The 26901-nt window shown below is 38.0% G+C and overlaps 1 protein-coding gene across 1 annotated transcript; it reads right to left on the bottom strand.

Annotated features, from left to right (window-relative positions):
* Positions 1 to 2440: 2440 nt before the first annotated feature.
* Positions 2441 to 25302, bottom strand: CLIC2 (chloride intracellular channel 2). The gene is made up of 6 exons (XM_005900054.2): positions 25009 to 25302; positions 12011 to 12120; positions 11760 to 11885; positions 4327 to 4433; positions 3460 to 3641; positions 2441 to 2851 (listed from the first exon to the last, which is right to left on the bottom strand). Exons 1-6 carry the CDS (start codon positions 25063 to 25065, stop codon positions 2690 to 2692), a joined length of 744 nt encoding a protein of 247 aa, XP_005900116.2. The 5' UTR covers positions 25066 to 25302; the 3' UTR covers positions 2441 to 2689.
* Between the last annotated feature and the right edge of the window lie 1599 nt (positions 25303 to 26901).

Raw genomic sequence — 26901 nt, 5'->3', positions numbered from 1 at the left:
AGAGACAGTTTCTCCTTGGAAGAAAAGCTATGACCTACCTAGACAGCATATTAAAAAGCAGAGACATTACTTTGCCAAAAAAGGTCCCTCTAGTCAAGGCTATGGTTTTTCCAGTAGTCATGTACCGATGTAAGAGTTGTACTATAAAGAAAGCCGAGGGCTGAAGAATTGATGCTTTTACACTGTGGTGTTGGAGAAGACTATTGAGAGTCCCTTGGACTGCAAGGAGACCCAACCAGTCCATCCTAAAGGAGATCAGTCCTGAATATTCATTGGAAAGACTGATGCTGAAGCTGAATACTTTGGCCACCTGATCCAAAGAACTGACTCATTGGAAAAACCCTGATACCGGGAAAGATTGAAGGCAGGAGGAGAAGGGGACGACAGAGGATGAGATGGTTGGATGGCATCACCGACTCAATGGATATGAGTTTGGATAAACTCTGGGAGTTGGTGATGGACAGGGAAGCTTGGCATGCTGCAGTCCATGGGGCAGCAGAGTCGTGCACGATTGAGCGACTGAACTGATATATAATTTATTATGATAAGAATATAACCATTGACTTCTTCTTCCTTAACTGTTTGTACCAGGTATTGTATGTGTCTAAGGCTTTTTCAGGATTTGTGATGATAATCATATATGTGTTAATATTATATACCATATTAATAAGTAATATATGCATATATTTACTATTATTACTATTACTATTATTATCTGTTATGTATTATTATCACTAATATTAAAAACAACCTTTTATTCTTGGAATAAATTCTACTTGTGATTGGATGCTGATAATATTTTATTTAGTACTTTTATATCAACACTTAAAGGTAATATTGGTCTCTATTTCTTCTGTGAGATGGTCTTTAAATTTTTTTTTAATCTATAATGGAGTTATTTTTGGTAATCTTTGCTTACCTAGGAAATTATTCCTATCATCTAGGTTTTGAAGTTTATTTGCATGAGGTCTGCAAAGTAGTCTGTTTTTTAATAATTAATTTTTATTGGAGTATATTTAGTATACAATGATTTGTTAGTTTCAGGTGTACAGCAAAGTGAATCAGTTATACATATATTCACTCTTTTTTTGGATTCTTTCCCCATATAGGTCTTTACTGAGTATTAAGTTGAGTTTCTTGTACAGTAGGTCTTTATAGTTATTTTATATATAGTAGTGTGCATGTGTCAAGGCCATCCCATGTGGCACTACTGGTAAAGAACCCACCTGCCAATGCAAGAAACATAAAAGAGTCATGTTCGATTCCTGGGTCGGGAAGACCCCCCGGAGGAGGGCATGACAACCCACTCCAGTATTCTTGCCTGGAGAATCCCATGGCGTGAGAAGCCTGGCAGGCTACAGTCCGTAGGGTCACAAAGGGTCAGACACGACTGAAGCAACTTAGCATACCACACACACACACACACACACACACATCATATCTTCTTTATCCATTCATCTGTTGATGGACATTTAGGCTGTTTCAGTGTCTTGGCTATTGTAAATAATGCTGCTATGAACATATGGGTGGATGTATCTTTTCAAATTATAGTTCTAAATATATGCCCAGGAATTGGATTGCAGGGTCATATGGTAGCTCCACTTTTAGTTTTTTGAGGAACCTCCATACTGTTCTCTGTAGTGGCTACACAAGTTTACATTCCCACCAGCAGTGTAGGAGGGTTCTCTTTTCTCCACACCCTATCCAGCATTTGTTATTTGTAGACTTTTAAATGATGGTCATTCTGACCAGTGTGGGCTGGTACCTCACTGCAGTTTTGATTTGTATTTCTCTAATAATTGGCGATAGTGAGCATCTTTTCATGTGCCTATTTCATGTACCTGTTAACTCTGTACTCATTGCCTTACTTTTGTTTGAACCTATTAAAACACTGCTTCATTGAGATTTTTTTCTAGGGAATTCCCTAGTGGTGAAGACTCAGCGCTTCCACTGTAAGGGGCATGGTTTCCATCCCTGGTTGGGGAACTGAACTGAGATCCCACATGCCCTGGGGTTGGCCATAAATAAATAAATTTTATCTAACTCCCACCAAGACATATAATAGCACCTGTATTTCTTTTTTGAAGCTGAACTTTGTTTCTTCTCTGAAGGACCATGAGTAAAGTTCAGTTTTTGTTTTCAGATTTGAGTGATTTGATTGCATTTTAAGGTGGACATCTGAGTACATTTAATAATGGAACAGTTTAAAATTCTGTAGAAAAATTTATGATTATTCTCTAAGAATGGTTTACTTTACCCTTTAGTGAATAGCAAGAAGACCTTTTGGTCAGTCAGATGTCTTAGTAAAATTGTTTTAATGATTTAGGTGGAAATGTCTCTAAGGGACAGTTTGAAACCATGACTATATGTCATTTGTAACTTTAGCCATCGGTTGAGCTTGCACACATGATACCTTCTAGGATTTCAGTCAAATGGTAAAAGATATTGACACTTTTCATATAATTTAAAATTGCAGTGGTTGTGCCATGGGAATTAAAAAATGAAATATGAAGACCTGTAAAATACACAGTAAGCAGATAGTTTGGATTAACTAGGTACAGAAAATACAGTATTCTTTTTCATAAGAAAGTTGAATAGAGGAAACAGCATTTTCCATATTCTTATTTCTAAAAGACTTTCTAGTATGATAGCAAGTGAAAAGAGAGATTTTTCTACTGAAAGGGCTGTCCTAACTCTTCTGTTTAGCCACACTTGCATAGGTATTTTCAATTTCTTTGTCTTCTGGACATGTGTGGGTAAATTCTTCACGGGCATAGGCATTGTGGAGATAGCGCCAGACTCCTGAGAATTCTACTGGAATGTCAAAGTCACGGTATTTCTTTGCAGCAACCTAGGGTTTTGGGAAAAAAAAAAAAAAAGAGGAAAAGCAGTTGGTAGTGAGGGGCATCAGTAACATGCCAACTGTGTAAAAATATATCTCAAAGGTCCAGATCATTGAGGACATATTATCTACACAAAAAGTACAAAATAAACTTAAAGAATCTTGGATTTACTACTTTAATGTTCTTTTTCTACATATGTAAACAAAACGTCATGTTTGTAATTATTTTTATATTTATGCTATATTTAATTATAAATATATTTAGAAGAAGGAAGCACAGATAAAGAGCTTGTATCTCTTTACTGGACTAAGAGTTTGTTTAGGGTTCCAACAGTGTCTTACTCCTCAACAATTCTGTGCAATATGTACCCTTGTTTTATAGACAAGACAGTAGGAAAACACCTTCTGATTTAGGAAGAAAGAAGCAAGAAGTGTTTATGTTTTCCAGTGGAGATCATTATGGATTTTTCCTCTGAGGAGGAAAGGAGACATACACTATGCATAACAATGATGAAAAATCAATAATATAAAAACCTCACACTGAATGGTCACTGTGCTTCCTGCTGGCGACTCCCCAGACCCTTCTCAATCATTCAGCCCACCCCGTAAAGACTTACTTTAATAATGTGCAGTTTGGGTAACAAACTACAGTCAGCCAGGGTCAGTTGATTGCCATCCAAGAACAATCTTCTGGAGACTGTGAGTTCCTCAGTACTGTCTGGATCAATTTCATCCAGAAGTGGGGTGTTCAAATAGTCATCCAGACGCTTAAATTCCTTAAGCAGAGATTTTTCAAAGGCTGAGGCAATGAAATAATAGGGTTACATATACATTTGTTGTCTTCATGACTGAATACATTCTCAATACACTTTTCACACATTTAGATATCTCTGTCTTTTCATATTGCTTACACTGACTCTTCAAAATCTATATATTTAACCAAAATGCTCAACTACACACTGATAAGACAGAGGCAGATGTTTAATCAAATGGCAAGTGGAAATATTTTTGGACTTTTCTTGAGGAAGTACATTGGGAGGAGAGTCAAAGAAAGAAAGGTGATGCATATTATCACTAAAGGAGAGTCAGAAAGTGGGAAAAGAGACTCATAGCTCTTCTGATTCAGAGAATAGTAAACCTGTTCAAGAGTGTTTGTGGGAAATGGTAGCTGCTATGGTTTAAGAAACCTTAAAGGTACACACAGCTGGGAGAGTTGGAGGGTTAAGAAATACAATCCTGTAGTTAGTTCACATCTGGCATGCCAATGTTCGAGTTGAGCTAAGTTGGTGATTACTATATTGAATATTAGGTTCTAAATCCAATAAAACTTCATTCAAGGGAATTTCGGAAGAGAGAAAAGAGAACAAGATGAAGAGTATTTCCCAATATATATTATATATTCAGGAAAACCCTATTTTAGTTGAGTCAGAATGTGATTGTGACAATGTGAGAAAAACAAAAAGATTTAAATAAAGATGTCTTACTCTTATTGGCCTCCTTTTGTGTATTCTTAATGTATGCAGAAAACTTGGCAAAGAGATTACAGCCCACATCAAAGGACTCCTTGTTCCTGGGACTCAAGTGAGGATACCTTAAAAAGAAATATCACTGCACATGACATTCACATATAACAAGGCATACACCAGGTGTCCTAGCTTGCACTCTACTGAGAATAGAAGTTTTGGAAAATCGTGCTGGAAACTGAAGGTCCTGAGAAACCTTTCATTGAAAATGTGTCTTTTTTCCAGTCTGAGAATACTTTAGTGGTTAAAATTCACTGGGAAACCAGCTATTTGGAATTTAAAGTTCCTTTATCTGTGAAAACAATGTTTCAAATGACTGTTGGGTCCCCATGGTGGTGGTTTAGTCACTAAGTCATGTCCAACTATTGTGACCCCATGGACTGTAGCCCACCAGGCTCCTCTGTCCATGGGATTTTTTCCAGGCAGGAATACTGGAGTGGATTTCCATTTCCTTCTCCAGGGGATCTTCCTGACCCAGGAATCGAACCCAGGTTTCCTGCATTTCAGGCAAATTCTTTACCGCCTGAGCTATGAGGGAAACCCCACATACTTGATCTTAAAAACCTGTTTGGCAGAAGATAAGTAGTACAAAAAACATGGATTCAAATAACAAAACACATAAAAGTGTAGAGGAGAGGGTGGGGAAAAGAAGCGAAGATGTCTTCCTCTTAGTAATACAAAGTTAACTTAGCATAATACAATAAAATAATGTAATTCACCACATTAACAAATGAACAAAAGCTGTATGATCATGAACAGATGCCTGAAAAGTGTCCAATCAATAAATCAATTCCTATTCAGAAAACCCTGCACTAGCAACTAGAAATGGTTGGGTCCAACATTTAACCATCTTCCTTGATTCCTCTTTGTCTCTATCCCTGCATTTTATCCATTAGCAAGTCCAGCCAGCCTACCTTTAAAAATGTATCTATAATCTGTCCACAACTTGCCACATCCATTGCTTCCTGCCTGGTCCCAAGCCTATATTACTGCAACCATTTTTGATTACAGTAATTCCCCAACATACGAATCTTCAAGGTTCAAACTTTAAAAGATATGAGCTAGATCTGCAGGAGGATGACTTCATTGAACTCCTTGCTGTGCAACACAAGGAGCTCACTAATGAAGACCTGATGGAAGGCCAGAGAAAGGACAGAGAGGCCAGAGGAATAAGTAAGTGAAGAACGGGTGAGGTTTACAACACAGCAAATGGCAAGGGGATTTTCTTTATTTGAGGAGGCACTGTCAGCTTTTGAAACCCAGGACCTGAACCTAGAATGGTACATGAATGTTGCAGCAGGTGTTCAGAATGCAATCCACTGCTACTGTGTCATCTATGGCGAGATATAGAGTAACTACCCTGATATCACTGGACTGTTTCTTCAAGAGGGTGGGTGGAATTGAGTCCATCAAGGAGCCAGACACTGTGCCATCAATGCAGGCATGAGTGACATTGCAGCGCACCCTCTGTCTCTTACTGCTCTTGAGACCTTTCAGCTCTACTATCTCCCACCTTGTCTCCCTCCTCTAGTCAGTAACCCTTCTTGCCTGTTTACTGGATGCCAGCTCCTGGATGCCAGCTGTTGTACTGCAGTACTGCACTTTTCAAGGTGCTGTGCTGTAGATTAAAAATGTTTCCTTTGTTTTTTTGTGCTTGTTTACATTTTATGTATTATTTGTGTGATAAGTATTAAAAACCTATTACAATACAGTACTATATAGCTGATTGTGTCATTGGGGGTTGGTGCGTGCTCAGTGGTGTCTGACTCTGTGACCTGTGGACTGTAGCCTGCAAGGCTCCTCTGACCATGGGATTTTCTAGGTTATTGGGTACATAGCTCAGGTGGTAAAGAATCTGCCTGCATTGCAGGAGACCTGGGTTGGATTGCTGGGTGGGGAAGATCCTCTGGAGAAGGAAATGGCAACCCACTCCAGTATTCTCACCTGGAGAATCCCATAGACAGAGGAGCCTGGCAGGCTACAGTCCATGGGATTGCAAGAGTCGGACACGACTTAGCGACTAAACCACCACCACCAGGCTAACTTCACTGGACTCACAAACAAATTGGACTTATGAACATGCTCTCAGAATAGAAGTTGTTTGTATGTAGGGAACTTCCTGTATCCTCCCTGTCCCATGCTTGTCCCTCACACTCTCAGAATATTCTGCACCTGCTGCCAGAGCCCAAGTCTTCACAGTGGTGTGATCTGATCCCACCTTACCTCTCTGCTTTCATCTCTTCCACTCTCTGCCTTATTCCCATTGACTGCCTTGCTTTTCTTCAAATAGGCCTGACAAGGCAAGGTCCCAGCACAGGTCTTTTCACTTGATCTCCTTTTACATAAAGAGCTTTCCCTCGTATATGCACATGGCCTGCTTCCCTCTTCTTTCAGGTCTTTAAATCTGATATCTCCTCCTAAGTGAGGCCTTTCACTGGCCACCTTATCTGACGTTGCAACCTCTCCCTTGTCCCAAATACCCACTACTTCCCTCCCTTGCTTTACTTTTTCTTCATATTTATCATCATCTAAAATAGTTCATAGTTTGCTTTTTCTCTTGCTTATTTGCTGTCTTCCCTAACTAAAATGTAAGTTCTGCTAGGGCAGAGAGACTTTGCCCGTTTTATTCACTGATGTGTCCCAAGTGCCTAGAATAGTACCTGACACATAATAAATATTCAGTAAACATTTGTTAAATGATGACATGAGTCAATTAATTTCTTTAACTTGGTCAAATGTATCCATCAACAACTTTCAGAAAGTATTTTAAATGGTGAAATGTCACAACTATTCCCTTTAAAGTCAGTAAAGGATGAGGATAATCATGATAACTATGGCTCTTCAATATTGTGCTGAATGTACTAACTTGTGAGACAAGGAAAAATACCATTCTGGGGGTGACTACATTTTGTACATAAAGTTTAGGCAACAAGACAGAAATGCCTATGATTGCTATTATAGTTGACATTTTCTGAGGTTTTAGCAAGTGGAGAAAAACAACAACATAAAGCAATCAGTATAATTATTGGAAGAGAAGTAATAATATAACTGTATACCTATAAAATGCAAGACAAGATTGCCTTTTCTAGCCAAAATAATTGCTAGAATTAATGAGATATTTTGATAAGGTGGCTAAATACAAATCAAACATTAAAGAAATAGCCATAACAAAATGGATATTAGTAACATATTCCACTTACAAAAGTGACAGATATAAAAAATATTTAGAAATAATTTAATATGAAAGGTATAGAACCAAAATAAAAACAGAAATCTACAAAATTTCACCAAATAACACCAGACACTTAAGACAACCTGAGTGTCCATCAGTGGATGGATGAATAAATGTGGTTTTATTCACACACACACACACACAATGGATATTAGCCATGAAAAAGGAGGAAATCCTGCCATTTGTGCCCACATGAATGGATCTTGTGAACATTATGGTAAGTCGGACAGAGAAAGACAAATACTATATGATATCACTTACATATGGAACCTTAAAAAGCCAAACTCATAAAAATAGAGAGTAGAATGGTGGTCACAAGAGACAGGATGGGGAATGGAAGAATTGGGAAGATGTTATTTAAAAGTAAAAACTTGCAACTAGTATATAAATAAGTTCAGGAAATTGAATCCACTGCCTAGAGATTATAGTCAATAATACTGTATTATAAATTTCAAAGTTGCTAATACAGTAGATCTTAACCATTATTACCACTAAAAATAAATGATAATTATGTGATGGAATAGAGGTATTAGCTAATACTAGGTTGGTAAACATACTGTAATATGTAAACGTATTTAATCAACATGTTGTATACCTTAAACTTACACAATGTTATATGACAACTATACTTCAGTACTTTTCAGACACATTTTTCAATGACTGTATGGTATTCCATTGTATGGAGGCATGAAAATTCATTGCTAATTCTGAAGTTTTGAAGTTTAACAAAAGATACAGAGAATAGCATACAAAAAAGAAATGCCCATGTACCCACCATCCATATTTACTAAAAGCCAACATTTTGCCTTTAAAAAAGACTTGAAGGAGCTTTCCACTGGGCATGTGGGCCATGGGTCCTGAAGGATCTCTCAGAGACAGCTGAGATCTTCTGAAAAGACATCAGCGGGGACCCAAGCTATTATACATTGGGAACCAGAAGTTTACTCGAGATCACATGTTAGAAGAAATGCAAACTGATGTATCAGTGAGCTATCACTAAACCCATCTGGGTGACACAGATGTTAAAAGAATGATAATGCATAGTATTAAAGATACTTTGAAAAAGTGTATCCTTGTGGATAAAGCAGTAAAAATTTTTAAAAGATATATGCCATTTGAATTTTGTTCCTGTGAATCTATTCCACAGGAATAAAAACACCAGTACATAAGGACACATGAGAAAGGATGTTATTTATAGCAGTTTGTAGTGATAAAAAAACTGAAAGGAAAGGGAATGTCCATCAGTAGAGGAATCATTTGGCAACTTGCAGCACAATTATAGTAAGCATAAATCTACACTAGTGGAGTTGATGTATATTAAAAAATGCTTTCTGAAGCCAGATAAGCAAGACGCATAAATTATGCTTACTATTATTGTGTTTATATGAGCATAAGAAGGGTATAGAAACATACATCATAGATTATTTTTCATTAGTTACCTTTGGGATCACGAAAAGGTTGGGGAGCAGGTGGTTTGAGGGGATTCAGTAGTAGAGGAAGATGGATGAGGAGAAAATAACAAAATAAGACTCCATACTTAAAGGACAAACTTGGAACAAGTGCTTAAAATACAGGAAGCCATCACTAATGGATGAAAGAGACATAGTATAGGAACACAGAAAAGAATCTTAAATATTATCCCTAGTTTCTTAGGTAGGAAGAATTTTGTACTGATAGACCCTTTTATTTATAATGTATACATAAACATTAAGACTTTACTTTTTTAGAGCAGTTTTAAGCTTACAGCCAGACTTCTGACTGATGAAAACTGTGAGATAATAAATGAGTGATATTTTAAGACACTGAGTTTGTTGAACAACAATTTAAAATGAATACAGTAGTCTTATTATTTTCAGACACTATTCTGGGTGGGCAGAGACGTAGAGCTGTCATTCAAGTGTAGACATTGCAGTTATGGCCTCTAGCTAATTGAGAGATACCTGTTGCCTGGTTTTCTTGTGTTAGGTATGTTCTCTTTTCATGCCATCAGTGATATAATGAGCTAGTCTTCATCAGTCCTCATGGACTTTACACTGCTATTATCCCATACCCTCACTCCCAACCCTCCAATGGTTTCTTCTCTATTTCTAGACTACAGAGAATTTACTTTTTTTAATTTAAGTAAGTTATGCATTTTAAAAATAATTTTAAATGTTATATTGATGGTCTTTGTGTCTTTGAAGTCAAAGGGGGAAGTTTATGCATGATAGACATAATATTTCTCCCCTGCAGAACTAAGAGATCAGACTGAATTAAAGGCTATTTCAAAATTGTAGATCTTCTGAGGGCTATACAATAAAATAAATCTGATTTCTGCTAGTATAAGTGTCCCCAAACCTCATTATGGATTAGACAATGTGGCTAAAATTAAATTAAAATTTTAACACACTACTTGCATCTCATAAAGTTTTAATATATGTAAAAGTTTTCTAATCATATATGGGGTGATCAGGGTGAATCTTTGCAAACTTTTCTAGAAAGAACAAAATAGAGGTCTAAAAATAGGCCATTCAGGTATGACCTAAGTCAAATCCCTTATGATTATACAGTGGAGATGATGAATAGATTCAAGGAATTAGATCTGATAGAGTGCCTATAGAACAATGGACGGAAGTTCGTAACTTTGTACAGGAGGCAGTGACCAAAACCATTGCAAAGAAAAAGAAATGCAAAAAGGTAAAGTGGTTGGGTGAGGAACACTTACAAATAGCTTGAAAAGAAGAGAGGCAAAAAACAAGGGAGAAAGGGAAACATATACCTAACTGAATGAAGAGTTCCAGACAATAGCAAGGAGAGATAACAAGGCCTTGTTAAATGAACAATGCAAATAGAGGAAAACAACAGAAAGGGAAAGACCAGAGATCTCTTCAAGAAAGTTAGAGATATCGAGGGAACATTTCGTGCAAATATGGGCATGATAAAGGACAGAAACTGTATGGACCTAACAGAAGCAGAAGAGATTAAGAAAAGGTGGGAAGAATACACAGAGGAACTATACAAAAAAGGTCTTAATGACCCAGATAACCACGATGGTGTGGTCACTCACCTAGAGCCAGACATCCTGGAATGTGAAGTCAAGTGGGCCTTAGGAAGCATTACTACAAACAAAGCTAGTGGAGGTGGTGGAATTCCAGTTGAGCTATTTCAAATCCTTAAAGATGATGCTGTTAAAGTGCTGCACTCAATATGCCAGCAAATTTGGAAAACTCAGCAGTGGCCACAGGACTGGCAAAGGTTAGTTTTCATTCCAATCCCAAAGAAGGGCAATGCCAAGGAATGCTCAAACTACCACATAATTGCACTCACCTCACATGCTAAAGTAATGGTCAAAATTCTCCAAGCCAGGCTTCAACACTACGTGAGCCATGAACTTCCAGATGTTCAAGCTGGTTTTAGAAAAGGCACAGAACCAGAGATCAAATTGCCAACATCCGGTGTAGCATTGGAAAACCAGGAGAATTCCAGAAAAACATCTACTTCTGCTTCATTGACTACACTAAAGCCTTTGACTGTGTGAGTCACAACAAACTGTGTAAAATTCTTCAAGAGGTGGGAATACTAGACCACCTTACCTGCCTCCTGAGAAACCCGTATGTGAGTCAAGAAGCTACAGTTAGAACTGAACATGGAACAACTGACTGGCTTAAAACTGGGCAAAAAGTTTGACAAGTCTGTATATTTTCACCCTGCTCATTTAACTTATAGGCAGAGTACATCATATGAAATGCTGGGCTGGATGAATCACAAGCTGGAATAAAAATTGCCAGGAAAAATATAAACAACTCACTGGAAAAGACCCTGATTCTGGGAAAGACTTAAGGCAAAATTGGAGAAAAGGGTGGCAAAGGATGAGGTGGTTAAATAACATCACTGACTCAATGGACATAAATCTGAGCAAACTCTGGGAGACAGTGAAGGACAGGGGAGCCTGGCGTGTTGCAGTCCATCAGGTTGCAAAGTGTCAGACACGACTTAGCAACTGAATAACAACAACAAAACAAAAGTTTTCTAATCATATATGGAGTGATCGGGGGGATCTTTGCAAACTTTTCTAGAAAGAGCAAAACTGAAAAGGAAATGTCTAGAAAAATCCTCAACCTGCAATAAATAAGCTGATAAAATAGATCATCTCAAACAATAATATCCTGTAAAAATGCTGTACCTTGGAGGAGCCAGTGTCTGCTCTAGAAACTCCTCAATTTTAATGAAGTCTGTTTTCAACTCCTTGTTATATACCAGGAAGGGCGGATTGGTGCCTGGGGCTAAGTCCTTCAGCTCTTCGGGCTTTCTATGATTATTGAAAATAAGCAGAGTTAGGCTTCTAGATAAAGTACATATTATGCAAACACCAAGATTGTATTGGTGTCTACTGATTTTAACCCCCAGAATAAAACATGTCCTGATTTCTCTTACCTGGCCATGTCAACAGTAGTCACATTGAATTTAACTCCTTTAAGCCAGAGGATCATAAAAAGGCGTTGACTAAAGGGACAATTTCCAATACTCTCCCCATCACTTCCAGCCTATTAAGATAAAGAAAGGCTTCCTTCATTCATTTGCTCAACAAATATTTACTGAATGCTTACTGTGAAATGAGCAAGTTGTTAGAGACAAAGTTGGAAGTCCTTAATCTCAAGGATTCTACAATCTGTGGGCAGAGAGTGCTAATGAAGCAAATAATTTTATTGTATATAAAATATGTGATGAGTTTATAATAATGATAAATTTTATACATTACCAATATTTATATAACCATTTCAGATATTCCAAAATTTTGTTACTCTAAATACTTCAGTAACAAATGTTTCCAAGCATACAACTTGTTCCATTTCTAAGATTATATATTTAGAATTCATCTTTAAAATCAGAATGCTGACTAAACATTAACTGCATTTTCCATTTTGATAATCCTGCCAAATTTCTTTCTTGAAATATGTGTTCCATATTTTCATTGGATATTTGATTTCCTTATTCTGTGAACTGTTTGCTCATGACAATTTTATATTTTTTATTAAGATTATGACTTTTTCCTTATTAGTTTGGAAAAATTATTTGTCTACTAAAGACACTAACTCTTTTTGATACATTACATGTAATTTTTTGAAGTCTCATGTAAAATTAAAATTTTAAATAAAATCTTACACTGTTTTGCTTTGTAAAATCTGTTTTTTTCTGATATGTGTATACAGCTGTTATATACATCAGAATTGCAAAAAAAAAATATTTTCTTATTTTGTTTTACTATAAACATGTCCTCTTGTGTTTTTTTCTACTACCTTTAGGGTTTTCTTTTTACATTTGTTTCATCTATTAATATTTAGAATTTATTTTCACATAAGTAGTGTGTTGGGACTCCAGCTTTATTATTGTTATTATTTTACAAATAGATACATGCACCTGTATGTTCATTGCAGCCTTATTATGATTGCCAAGATATGGAGTCAACTTAAATGTACATTGACAGATGAATGGATTAAGAAGATATGGTGTGTATATACAATGGAATACTACTCAACCATAAAAAGAAGGAAACAACACCATTTGCAGCAACAAGAATGAACCTAGAGATTATCATCCTAAGTGAAGTAAGCCAGACAAAGATAAATATAGATATCACTCATATGTGGAAACTAAAATATGACACAAATGAACTTATCTGTAAAACAGAAAAAGGCTTACAGATGTAGAGAAGGGACTGTGGTTGCCAAGGAGGGTGTCGAGGGAGGGATGGAGTGGGAGTTTGGGATTAGCAGATGCAAATTATTATTAGATGAAGTCATTAAGGTCGAACCCTTATGATGGGATTAATGGCCATATAAGAAGGGATCAGAGAGCTCCCTCCCCTGCATTGCTCTTTCTTCACTTTCCCCTACAACCATGCATACAAGTTTGAAGCAAAGAAGGCACTTATCTATCATAAAACAGGAACAGCGTTTTCACCTGAAACTGACCATTCTGCAACCTTGATCTTGGACATAATTCTTATATTTTGGTAAGTTTTCTTTTTCTTGGCAGTGACTGCAACAGAGGAAATAGCATTCATTGTTGCTCTTTGTGGCGTCTGAGAGTGAAGAGATATGGGAAGAGACAACCAGTCTTGGCAGTCTGAACTTCTTTTGTAACAGAAGTCAGACTAAAGATCCAATCATAAATGGGGTTAGTGAATGGAATCTTGATTACCGGTGGGAGGCAGGAAGAACAATAAAGTCTGATAATAGTTACAGCAGGAAGGGCGGGTTGCTTTTGGTAAAAGGAAAGGCAGAACACTGAGGTGTGGGGGAAATGCAGTACAATTTTACAGGAAAACTGAAACTTTTTCTGTTGTTTATAATAATGCTGATTTAAAGTGCCATTACACAAAATGTATGAATATACAATAGAGAAAAAGACAGTCTCCTTTCAATAAGTGGTGCTGTGAAAACTGGACAGCTACGTGTAAAATAATGAAATTAAAATATTCTCTAAAACCATAAACAAAAATAAACTAAAAATGGATTAAAGACCTAAATGTAAGACCAGATACTATAAATCTCTTAGAGGAAAACTTAAGCAAAACACTTTATGACATAAATAGGAGCAAGATCTTTTTGGATCCACCTCCTAGAGTAATGAAAATAAAAGCAAAAATAAACAAATGGGATATAATTAAATATAAAAACTTTTGCACAGCAGAGGAAACCATAAACCAGAGAAAAATACAACCCATAGAATGGGAGGAAATACTTGCAAATGAAGCAACTGACAAGGGATTAATTTCCAAAATATACAAATAGCCCAAACAGCTCAGTATAAAAAAACCAAACAGCCCAATCAAAAAGTGGGCATAAGGTCTAAATAGACATTTGTCCAAAGAAAATATACAGGTGGCTTATAATCACATGAAAAGATGTTCAACATCTCTCATTATTAGAGAAATGCAAATCAAAACTACAACAAGGTATTATCTCACACTGGCCAGAAAGGCCATCACCAATCTACAGACAATAAATGCTGGAGAGGATATGAAGAAAAGGGGTAACCCTCCTATATTCCCTGGTGGCTCAGACGGTAAAGTGTCTGCCTGCAATGCGGGAGACCCAGGTTCGATTCCTGGGTCGGGAAGATCCCCTGGAGAAGGAAATGGCAATCCACTCCAGCACTCTTGCCTGGAAAATCCCATGGACGGAGGAGCCTGATAGGCTACAGTCCATGGGGTTGCAAAGAGTCAGACACGACTGAGCGACTTCACTTTCCTATATTGTTGGTGGGAATGTAAGTTTGTGCATTTACTATGGAGAACAGTATGGAAGTTCCTGAAAAAACTGAAAATAGAACTACCATATGACCCAGCAATCCCAGACCTTAGCATATATTCAGAGAAGACTATAATCTGAAAAGGTACATGCACTTCAATGTTCATTACAGCATTGTTTACAATAGCCAATACATGGAACCAACCTAATTGTGCATTGACAGATGAACGGATAAAGAAGATGTGGTATATATACACAAAGGAATATTACTCAGCCATAAAAAGGAATGAAATAATGCCATTTGCAGCAACACGAATGGACCTAGAGATTGTCATACTGGGTGAAGTAAGCCAAATATCATATGATATTACTTATATGTGGAATCTAAATATGATGGAAATTAACTTATTTACCAAACAGAAACAGACTTAGACTTAGAAAATAAACTTATGGTTACCAAGGGGGAAGGTGGGAGGAGGGATAAATTGGGAAATTGGGATGGACACTGACACACTGCTATATTTCAAATGGATAACCCAAACTTTAAATGATACAATCAAACAGTTCGACCTAATTGATATCTATAGGACATTTCACTCCAAAACAATGAATTTCAGCTTTTTCTCAAGTGCACATGGAACATTCTCCAGTATAGATCACATCCTGGGCTATAAATCTATCCTTGGTAAATTCAAAAACATTGAAATCATTTCAAGAATCTTTTCTGATTGCAATGGTAAGATTAGATGTCAACTACAGGGAAAAAACTATTCAAAATACAAACATATGGAGGCTAAACAACAAATTTCTGAATAACCAACAAATCACAGAAGAAATAAAAAAGGAAATCAAAATATGCATAGAGACAAATGAAAGTGAAAACATGACAACCCCAAACCTATGGGATTCAGTAAAAGCAGTGCTAAGGGGATGGTCAAACTTACCTCAAGAAAGAAGAAAAAAATAAAATAAATAACCTAACTTTACACCTAAAGCAACTAGGAAAAGAAGATATGAGAACCCCAGGGTTAGTAGAAGGAAAGAAATCATAAAAATTAGGACAAAAATAAGTAAAAAGAAACAAAGAGACTATAACAAAAATCAACAAAACTAAAAGCTGGTTTTTCAAGAAGATAAATAACATAGACAAACCATTAGCCAGACTCATCAGGAAAAAAAGGCAGAAGAATCAAATCAACAAAAATGAAAATGCAGAAATTACAGCAGACAACATAGAAATACAAAGGATCATAAGAGACTACTATCAACAACTATATGACAATAAGATGGACAACTTGGAAGAAATGGACGAATTCTTAGAAAAGTATAACCTTCCAAAACTGAACCAGGAAGAAATAGAAAATCGTAACAGACCCATCATAAGCACAGAAATTGAAACTGTAATCAAAAAATTCCAGCAAACAAAAGCCCAGGTCCAGACGGCTTCACAGCTGAATTCTACCAAAAATTTAGAGAAAAGCTAACACCTATCCTATTCAAACTCTTCCAGAAAATTGCAGAGGAAGGCAAACTTCCAAAATCATTCTATGAGGCCACCTTCACCCGGATACCAAAACCAGACAAAGATGACACCAAAAAAGAAAACTACAGACCAATATCACTGATGAACATAGATGCAAAAATCCTCAACAAAATTCTAGCAAACAGAATCCAACAACACATTAAAAGATCATACATCATGACCACGTGGGCTTTATCCAGGGATGCAAGGATTCTTCAATATTCACAAATCAATTAATGTAATACACCACATTAACAAATTGAAAAATAAAAACCATATGATTTTCTCAATAGATGCAGGGAAAGCCTTTGACAAGATTCAACACCCATTTAAGATAAACCTTCTCAGAAAACACACATAGAAGGAATATACCTCAACACAATAAAAGCCATATATGACAAACCCACAGCAAACATTATCCTCAATGGTGAAAAATTGAAAGCATTTCCCCTAAAGTCAGGAACAAGACAAGGGTGCCCACTCTCACCACTACTATTCAACATAGTTTTGGAAGTTTTAGCAACAGCAATCAATGAAGAAAAAAGAAATAAAAGGAATCCAGATTGGAAAAGAAGAAGTAAAACTCTCACTGTTTGCAAATGACATGATCCTCTACATAGAAAACCCTAAGATACCACCAGAAAATTATTAGAGCTAATCAATGAATATAGTAAAGTTGAAGGATATAAAATTAATACACAGAAATCCCTTGCATCCTATACACTAACAGTGAGAAAACAGAAATTAAAGAAACAATCCCACTCACCATTGTGACAAAAAGAATGAAATATTTAGGAATAAATCTACCTAAAGAAACAAAAGACCCATATATAGAACACTATAAAACGCTGATGAAAGAAATCAAAGAGAACACAAATAGATAGAGAAATATACCATGTTCATGGATTGGAAGAATCAATATGGTGAAAATGAGTATACTACCCAAAGCAATCTATAGATTCGATGCAATCCCTATCAAGCTGCCAACGGTATTTCTTACAGAACTAGAACAAATAATCTCACAATTTGTATGGAAATACAAAAAACCTCAAATAGCCAAAGCAATCTTGGGAAAGAAGAATGGAACTGGAGGAATCAACCTGCCTGACTTCAGACTATACAACAAGGGTACAGTCATCGAGACAGTATGGTACTGGCACAAAGACAGAAATATAGATCACTGGAACAAAATAGAAAGCCCAGAGATAAATCCATGCACCTATGGACACCTTATCTTTGACAAAGGAGGCAAGAATATACAATGGAGAAAAGAGAATCTCTTTAACAAGTGGTGCTGGGAAAACTGGTCAACCACTTGTAAAAGAATGAAACTAGAACACTTTCTAACACCATACACAAAAATAAACTCAAAATGGATTAAAGATCTAAATGTAATACCAGAAACTATACAACTCCTAGAGGAAAACATAGGCAAAACACTCTCCGACATAAAACACAGCAGGATCCTCTATGACCCACCTCCCAGAATATTGGAAATAAAAGCAAAATTAAACAAACCAGGCCTAATTAAACTTAAAACCTTTTGCACAACAAAGGAAACTATAAGCAAGGTGAAAAGACAGCCTTCAGAATGGGAGAAAATAATAGCAAATGAAGCAACTGACAAAGAATTAATCTCAAAAATATACAAACAGCTCCTGCAGCTCAATTCCAGAAAAATAAATGACCCAATCAGAAAATGGGCCAAAGAACTAAACAGACATTTCTCCAAAGAAAACATACAGATGGCTAACAAACACGTGAAAGATGCTCAGCATCACTCATTATCAGAGAAATGCAAATCAAAACCAAAACGAGGTACCATCTCACACCAGTCAGAATGTCTGCTTTCAAAAAGTCTACAAACAATAAATGCTGGAGAAGGTGTGGAGAAAAGGGCTCCCTCTTACACTGTTGGTGGGAATGTAAACTAGTACAGCCTCTATGGAGAACAGTGTGGAGATTCCTTAAAAAACTGGAAATAGAACTGCCATATGACCCAGCAATCCCACTGCTGGGCATACACACCGAGGAAACCAGAATTGAAAGAGACATGTGTATCCCAATGTTCATCGCAGCACTGTATACAATAGCTAGGACATAGAAGCAACCTAGATGTCCATCAGCAGACAAATGGATAAGAAAGCCATGGTACATAAACACAATGGAATATTACTCAGCTGTTAAAAAGCATTTGAATTAGTTCTAATGAGGTGGATGAAACTGGAGCCTATTACACAGAGTAAGGTATGTCAGAAAGAATAACACCAATACAGTATATTAATGCATATATACAGAATTTAGAAAGATGGTAACGGTGACCCTATATGCTAGACAGCAAAAGAGACATAGATATAAAGAACAGACTTTTGGACTCTGAGGGAGATGGCGAGGGCTTCCCTTGTAGCTCAGTTGGTAAAGAATCCACCTATAATGCAGGAAACCCGGGTTTGATTCCTGGGTTGGAAAGATCACCTGGAGAAGGAAATGGCTACCCACTCCAGTATTCCTGCCTGGAGAATCCCATGAACTGTAGCCTGCCAGGCTCCTCTGTCCATGGGGTCATAAGAGTTGGACACAACTTAGCGACTAAATCACCACCAGGTGAAGGCCAGGGTGGGATGATTTGAGAGAATAGCATTGAATCATGTATATACTATATGTAAAATAGATGACCAGTCCCAGTTCGATGAAACAGGGCACTCAAAACCAATGCACTGGTACAACCCTGAGGGATAAGATGCAGAGGGAGGTGGGAGGGGAGTTTGGCACAGGGGGACACATGTACACCCATGGCTGATTCATGTCAATGTATGTCAAAAACCACCACAATATTGTAAAGTAATTAGCCTCCAATTATAATAAATAAATTAATTTCAAAATTAAAATGGATAACCAGTAAGGACCTACTGTATAGCACAGGAAACACTGGTCAAAATTATATAAACAACCTAAATGGGAAAAGAATCTGAAAAAAATGAATATGTGTATATGTATAACTGATTCACTTTGCTGTATACCTGAAACTAAATCAACTCTACTCCAATATAAAATAAAAATTAAATAAAAAATAAAGTGCCATTACACAAAATGTTGGGCTTTCCAGGTGGCACTAGTGGTAAAGAACCCACTTGTCAATGCAAGAGACACAAGAGACCCAGGTTAGATCCCTGCATCCAGAAGATCCACTGGAGGAGGGCATGTCAACTCACTTGAGTATTCTTGCCTGGAGAATCCTATGGATAGAGGAGCCTGGCGGGCTGAAGTCCATGGGGTCACAAAGAGTTGGGCATGACTAAGTGAGTGAGCACATACACACACAAATTGTGAAGCCTGATTGATAAATTACCTACTTCCAGCTGGCAAAGACAGGATGTGGTCATTCACCAGAACATTTTCTCTTTGTGTTTGTGATCTAAGTTTCTAAGTGTAAAAAATAACAACAACTGCAACATCTGACATTTATTGTTTACTATGTTAAAAACTATGGTGTCTTACGTATTTATTTGATTTAATCCTTACAGTGAAGATGGTTCTGTGAGGGAGGTTCTATCATTACTCCATACAGATACGGAAAGAGGCTCAGAGAAGCTGACTTGCTCAAGTACTCTCACCTAGACAAGAGTTGAACACATATACTCTTCTCATGTAGCAAATCCATTACTATCTACTGCAGAACCCACACTCCTTAAACCCTGCTTTCTCCAAATTAATATTTTTATTGGATTTGTTATTAATCAGAAAAGGCAGAGGAACCAGAGATCAAATTGCAAACATCCTTTGAATCATAGAAAAAGCAAGAAAATCCCAGAAAAAAACATCTACTTCTGCTTCATTGACTATGCTAAAGCCTTTGACTGTGTGGATGACAAGAAACTGTGGAAAATTCTTAGAGATGGAAATACCAAACCACCTTACCTGCTTCCTGAGAAACCTGTATGCAGGTCAAGAAGAACTGGACATGGAACAATAGACTGGTTCAAAATTGGGAAAGGAGTATGCCAAGGTTGTATATTGTCACCCTGCTTATTTATCTTCTATGCAGAGTACATCATGTGAAATGCCAGGCTGGATGAATCACAAGCTGGAATCAATGTTTCTGGGAGAATTATCAATAACCTCAGATAAGAAATGACACCACCCTTTTGGCAGAAAGCGAAGAGGAACTAAAGAGCATCTTGATGAAGGTAAAAGAAGAGAGGGGAAAAGCTTGCTTAAAACTCAACAGTCCAAAAACTAAGATCATGGCATCCAGTCCAATCATTTCATGGCAAATAGATGGGGAAACAATGAAACAGTGAAAGATTTTATTTTCTTGGGCTCCAAAATCACTGCAGACACTGACTGCAGCCATGAAATTAAAATGCTTCTTCCTTGAAGAAAAGCTATGACAAACCTAGGCAGCATATTAAAAAGCAGAGACATTACTTTGCTGACAAATGTTTGTAGAGTCAAATCTGTGGTTTTTCCTGTAGTCATGTATGGATGTGAGAGTTGGACCCTAAAGAAGGCTGAGTACCGAAGAATTGATGCTTTCAAGCTGTGGTGTTGGAGAAGACTCTTGACAGTCGCTTGGACAGTAAGGAGATTGAACCAGTCAAACCTAAAGGAAATCAACCCTGAATTTTCACTGGAAGGACTAATGCTGAAGCTGAAGCTCCAAAAGTTTGGCCACCTGATGGCCAGCTGACTCATTAGGAAAGACTCTGGTGCTGGTAAAGGTTGAAGGCATGAGGTAAAAGGGATGACAGAGGATGAAATGGTTGGATGGCATTACCGAGTCAATGGACATGAGTTTGAGCAAACTCCAGGAGATGGTGAAGGACAGGGAAGCTTGGCGTGCTGCAGTCTATGGGGGTTGCAAAGAGTCAGACATGACTGAGCAACTGAACAACAACAACAACAACAACAACAAAGTCTTTATGATTGTCTTTATAATAGTTCTAATTTGAAAACAGTCTGGTTAGAGAATAGTATCATTTTCTATCTCAAATTTATCAATAAAGACAAAAATATTTTATTCAGGATTTTGGCCCAAATGTTAAAGTCTATAATGTTATGGGCTTCCCTCGTGGCTCAGATGGTAAAGAATCTGCCTGCAATGCAGGAGACCTCGGTTCAGTTCCTGGGTTGGGAAGATCCTCTGGAGAAGGGATAGGCTACCCACTTCAGTAGTCTTGGGCTTTGCTGGTGGTTCAGATGGTAAAGAATCTGCCTGCAATGTGGGATACCTGGGTTTGATCTCTGGGTTGGAAAGATCTCCTGGAGAAAGGCATGGTAACCCATTCCAGTATTCTTGCCTGGACAATCTCTATGAACAGAAGAGCCTGGAGGGCTATAGTCCATGGGGTTGCAAAGAGTCAGACATGACTGAGTGATTAAGCATAGCACACATGTTATCTACAAATCTGTGAAAACTTAATTTTAGACTGGTAGCTGCTGCTGCTGCTACTAAGTTGCTTCAGTCGTGTCCAACTCTGTGTGACCCCATGGACAGCAGTCCAACAGGCTCCTCTATTCATGGGATTCTCTAGGCAAGAATACTGGAGTGGGTTGCCATTTCCTTCTCCATTAGACCAGTAGAGTAGAGAACACAAAAACTCCATTTATCAGTGAACAGCAAACAAATAAGACAACCTCTGCATCTAGAAAAAATAAAATGTGTTCTTTTAGAAAATCCTTTCTTAGTTCCCAGATATAAATCTTGCCCAAGTCATTCAGAGGTGAAAGGCAATGTTTTCACTAGCTACATGGAACACAGGGGTGTGTGTGATATGAATTCTTAATTGTGATAGGAAAAAACTTACTTTCTTTTAGGGATCCCATCAATGCTATTGGGAAATTGTGGTAGGTTTCCTAGAGGTAGCTGGGAAAATTGCAGTTATTTAATCCTGGGAAAGACACCACAGTATAAATGAGATACAGTTGCTTTTTAAGCTTTGTCATTAACATTTTCACTTCTCTCAATCCCTATTCTCCCTCATAGTATCTTCTACAGAATTTCTAGAGATCTTTGGAATCAATCTTGCATGTGTGCATGCTAAGTCACTCAGTCATGTCCAACTCTGCGACCCTATGGACTGTAGCCTGCTGGGCTTCTCTGTCCACGGGATTTTCCAGGCCAGAATACTGGAGTGGGTTGCCATTCCCTTCTCCAGGGGATGTTCCCGACCCAGGGATTGAACCCACCTCTCTAATGTCTCCTGCATTACAGGCAGATTCTTTACCACTGGCACCACTTGTAAAGCAAAGCAAAACAAAAACCCAGACCAGATGATAGTCAAGGTTCTTTCAGAAAATCTGTGACTTGTGTCAACATCATTAGATAAGCTTACATCTAGAGGATTTCATCTAATGAAATTCTGAGAAATTTTACTAAAAAGTGTGCCCAAGTGAAAATAATTAAGATTATGCACAGCTATTTTAATTTCCCAGGTGGTACAGTGGTAAAGAATCTGCCTGCAAATGCATGAGATGCAAGAGACGTGGGTTTGATCTCTGGGTCTGGAAGATCCCCTAGAGAAGGAAATGGCAACCCACTCCAGTAGGCTACAGTCCATGGGGTTGCAAAGAGTTGGACATGACTTAGCCACTGAAAATGCACACACAAAACAGCTATTTAAAAGGACTGGAATTTTAACCCAGCCATTTATTAGCTATGTAACCTTAGGCAAAACCACCTAGCTACTCTTTTATTTAATTTCTGTACCCATAAAATAGAGTTAATAATAAACCACTTAGCACAGGCCCTGACATATAGTAAGTACTCAGTAAGTTATCAGTTTTTAACCTGAAAGTTATTGTTTAATTTAACATTTGCTCCTCCAACGTGTGACTTCCTAACTTCTACTGTCTAGATAACCATGCAAATCATAGGAAGTCTATGAAGATAAACACACAGATCAGTGCCAGCAATGGGTTAGAGGAATTTTGTTGGATTGAATAAATAAGTTTAGACAAAAGACACTAGTTACCCTATGAAGAGACTTATTACCTCTGGTTTGAAATTGGTAGGTATAAAAAGCCAGTTAGGAAGTTAAGGCTTATTTAGATTTGCTGGAATCTAGAGGTAGGAGATGGAGAAGGAAATGGCAATCCATTCCAGTACTCTAGGCTCTAGCCTGGGAAATCCCATGGACAGAGGAGACTGGCAGGCTATATTCCATGGGGTTGCAAAGAGTTGGACACAACTGAGTGACTAAACAGCAATAACAAGAGGTAGGAGAAGTGGCTCTTATGCCCCACAGTCCAGCAAACACTTAGTTGCATTCTTTTTCTGTGTAGGAATTCAAGAGTCTCTCTCTCCCCCATAATTTTGAAAAGGCAGATTAACTATGTACTTGGTGTATATATGTTAAAAAAAAAAGTGAAAGTAGAAGTGTTAGTCTCTCAGTCGTGTCTGACTCTTTGTGACGCCATGGACTATAGCCCACCAGGCTCCTCTGTCCGTGGAATTCTCCAAGCAAGAAGAATGGAGTGGGTTGCCATTCCCTCCTCCAAGGTATCTTCCTGACCCAGGGATCTAATGTGCGTCTCTTATGTCTCCTGCATTGCAGACAGATTCTTTACTGTCTGAGTCACCAGGGTATAAAAGTATTACTTTGGCTAACAGGTGTTTAATCTAATATTTGGTAAGCACGCCTTACTTGTGTCTTTGTAGGCCATCAAGAGGAGATGTAGTTTTAGAGGCAAATTACTTAACCTTTGTTTCCTTAGCTTACTTATCTAGAAATCATGAGAACGATATTACTACCAATACTACGTATAATACTACTTTACTTTTATTAACCTATCCTCCTAAACTAAAGGATATAATATATGTAAAGTGTTTAGAAAAGGGTCAAGCATAATATGAATTTGTTATTATTATCATCATCCTGAATACTTCCAATAGTAAATGAAAATATATAGAAAATAGTTAATATAGGCAAAGATTTAGGAAACTATGTAGTTTCTACTTGGAATAACCCATACAAATTGTTTCTTTTTCTTGATGAGCTAATTTAGAAACACATGTTCCTTTCTCCTGCTTTAGGGGTTTTCCAAAGGGCTTTTCTTAAAAGTTAAGATGTTTAAAAAAAACCAAGGCAAAATGCCTGCTGCTCACATAACAGGCACATAAACACTCCTGGCTTTTCCCTCCTATGGTGTTCATGTGACACTGCTGTGATGTTCATCCATTGTAAGAGAATTTTAGAAAGCTCTATTTGGATCATGGGTGGGAATGAGGCTATTGGGCCATTTTTGGCCCTCTCCTCACATTCAGGCCTTCGAAAATCTATCCAATAAAACATAGATTGTGAGACCTGGAAAGAATTAAGGATCATTTTGTCAGGATACTTCATTGTATAGATAGAGAAACAAAGAGGTCCACGGTTACAAAGGAAGCCACTGAGAATACAATTTAGTTGTTCTGACTACTAACCAGTCTAGTTGTCTTTCCACCATATCTTCTTGCTTTTTTCAGATGGGATGTTTTTCTATTGCTATCTAAGAGCAGCCAAACACCCAAGCATTTTTCAAGGACTCAGAGTAGGTACATAATCGCAAATTTATTTCCTATCTCTAGCTGAAATGTTGACTTTTTAAAAAGGAGCTGAGGTCCAGTGTCAAGAAAAAATACATTCTGTATGCTGTCATTAGAGCTAGAAACTTACCTTCACAAAAAGCTCAATTTCAGGGTCTGCTTCACTGCTGGGCCTTGGGCCTGCCATCTGTCTGTTTTTAGTGGCAGTTGTCAGCCCTCTGCCTTCTGCACAGTCCACAGTACTCACAGATTGGTTTCTTCCAATTTTATCCAAAGGCTTAAATGCAGGTTGTGCTTTAAGAGGGAAATCCAGCTTCTAATAGTCAGAACTGGGCTAGTCTCTCTTCAAGAGGAGGGGTGCAGAAAATTCTAGATGGTTGAGAGCGGCTCTTGAATTTGTTTTCCTTCTTCCTCTTGACCTAACATTTGAATCAAGGAGGAGCCAACTGGGTGTGTATAAACTGGCTGGCTAGAAGGGTGGGGGTGTTTCCAGAGACGCTTCAGTGCTATGAGTCAGCATAGAGAAACACATACACACAAATACACAAGCATTTTCAATATATCAAGCAGACCAGATGTTCTCTAGAGCTTCCCTTTGAATCCTGGGCTTCATGCCCAGAAAATGGCCCCTTATGCTGTTCTGTAACCTGACAGCAGCAAAAAGCTCTTCCAGGAAAAGGTCCAGAAATCATTCAGGTTTTAACATTGAAAAGGATGTTTATCTAATGACACTGCCTTTGGTTTGAAAAGAAGTATACTTCATCAAAAGTCTCCAACCTCAATTCTACTGCTGACACAGCCAGATTTCCCCTCTGGGGTGCAAATTTCACTTCTCTTCTATAATCGGGGAATGTTCAACGGAAGGGTTGAGTCTGGGGGCGTCTTTTGCATGTTTCTCTGTTTCTGGGAATAGTGGACTCATTCTCTGTTTCTGGGAATGGTGGACTAGAAGGGATCACTTCCTGGTTTTAGTATCTGTATGAGGAACCACAAGCAGCTCTGTATCTCTGCTTGTCAACTTTGGAAACAGCAGTAAAATATCCTAACTGATCACTCATTCTCTGCAGTGTTTCTGGCAGCTGTGTTTTCTGCCTGTCAGGATGAGGTGGGGTGGGGTGGACTCAGGCCCTGGGTGAATACACCCTTCTGATGGAAAGAGTCTCTTTCTACTTGGAGCCAAAGTGAACATGGATCCACAAGCTGGGCACCATTGCGACCCTCTCTACAACACCACATGTCCCCCATGCTCATATGGGCTGTACATGCACCTGCTGTTGCCCACATGTAAATAATTTGCAGGACAATTTACAGGCTTTGGGCAAAATCTGGTCTCTGCCACGCCCGCAGGGTTTAAACAAGGAGTGGCCGCTGGTTATAAATTTGAATGTCCTTTAGGATGGGGGACCTGATGATTTCCCAAGTGATCAACAGGGTGAGAGGGAACTTCTGCTAGACATCTGCTGAGCTGACCTCGTGGGTGAACATAGGACTGGCTGTTTGGCAGGACCCCGTGGAGGCTTTGGTCAAATTTTTCCTCTGTTCATTCACACTGTCACTCGGAAGACAATCAGTGAATACTTCCTCTGTGCCAGGATGCTGATCCACTCTGAGATGAGCAGCACAGGAGGACAGTAATTTTGAGAGGACAACAGAAATTCAACTTGAAGCATGCTAAGTCCGCGGCATCCTCACTCTTCCTCATTCCTAATATCTGATCAGTGCAAAATCTTGCCACTTCTGCGTCCTGAATATTTTTTTGTAAACCCACTCACTTCTCTTTCCTCCCCTGTTACTCAGAATTTCAACCCAGCAACACTCTTTCTTTTTCTGTTAATTACAAAACTGTATTAAAGGACCCAAGTCTTTGCTTGACCCTCAGTCCTCAGGGGAAAAATCTCCACTCCTACCATAACCACAGCAATAGCAGCAACATCAACAACACACAGCAGCTCAATGAGGCGTATATGACCCCTAATGAATAATCAAACACACGAACTTTCTGTTTTTCTCTCCTTCCCAAAGT

The sequence above is a fragment of the Bos mutus genome, chromosome X (genome assembly GCF_027580195.1).
Source record: "Bos mutus isolate GX-2022 chromosome X, NWIPB_WYAK_1.1, whole genome shotgun sequence".
Lineage (NCBI taxonomy): Eukaryota > Metazoa > Chordata > Mammalia > Artiodactyla > Bovidae > Bos > Bos mutus.
The sequence above is the reverse complement of the archived record's forward strand: the minus strand, read 5'-3'. Positions and strand labels throughout refer to the sequence as shown.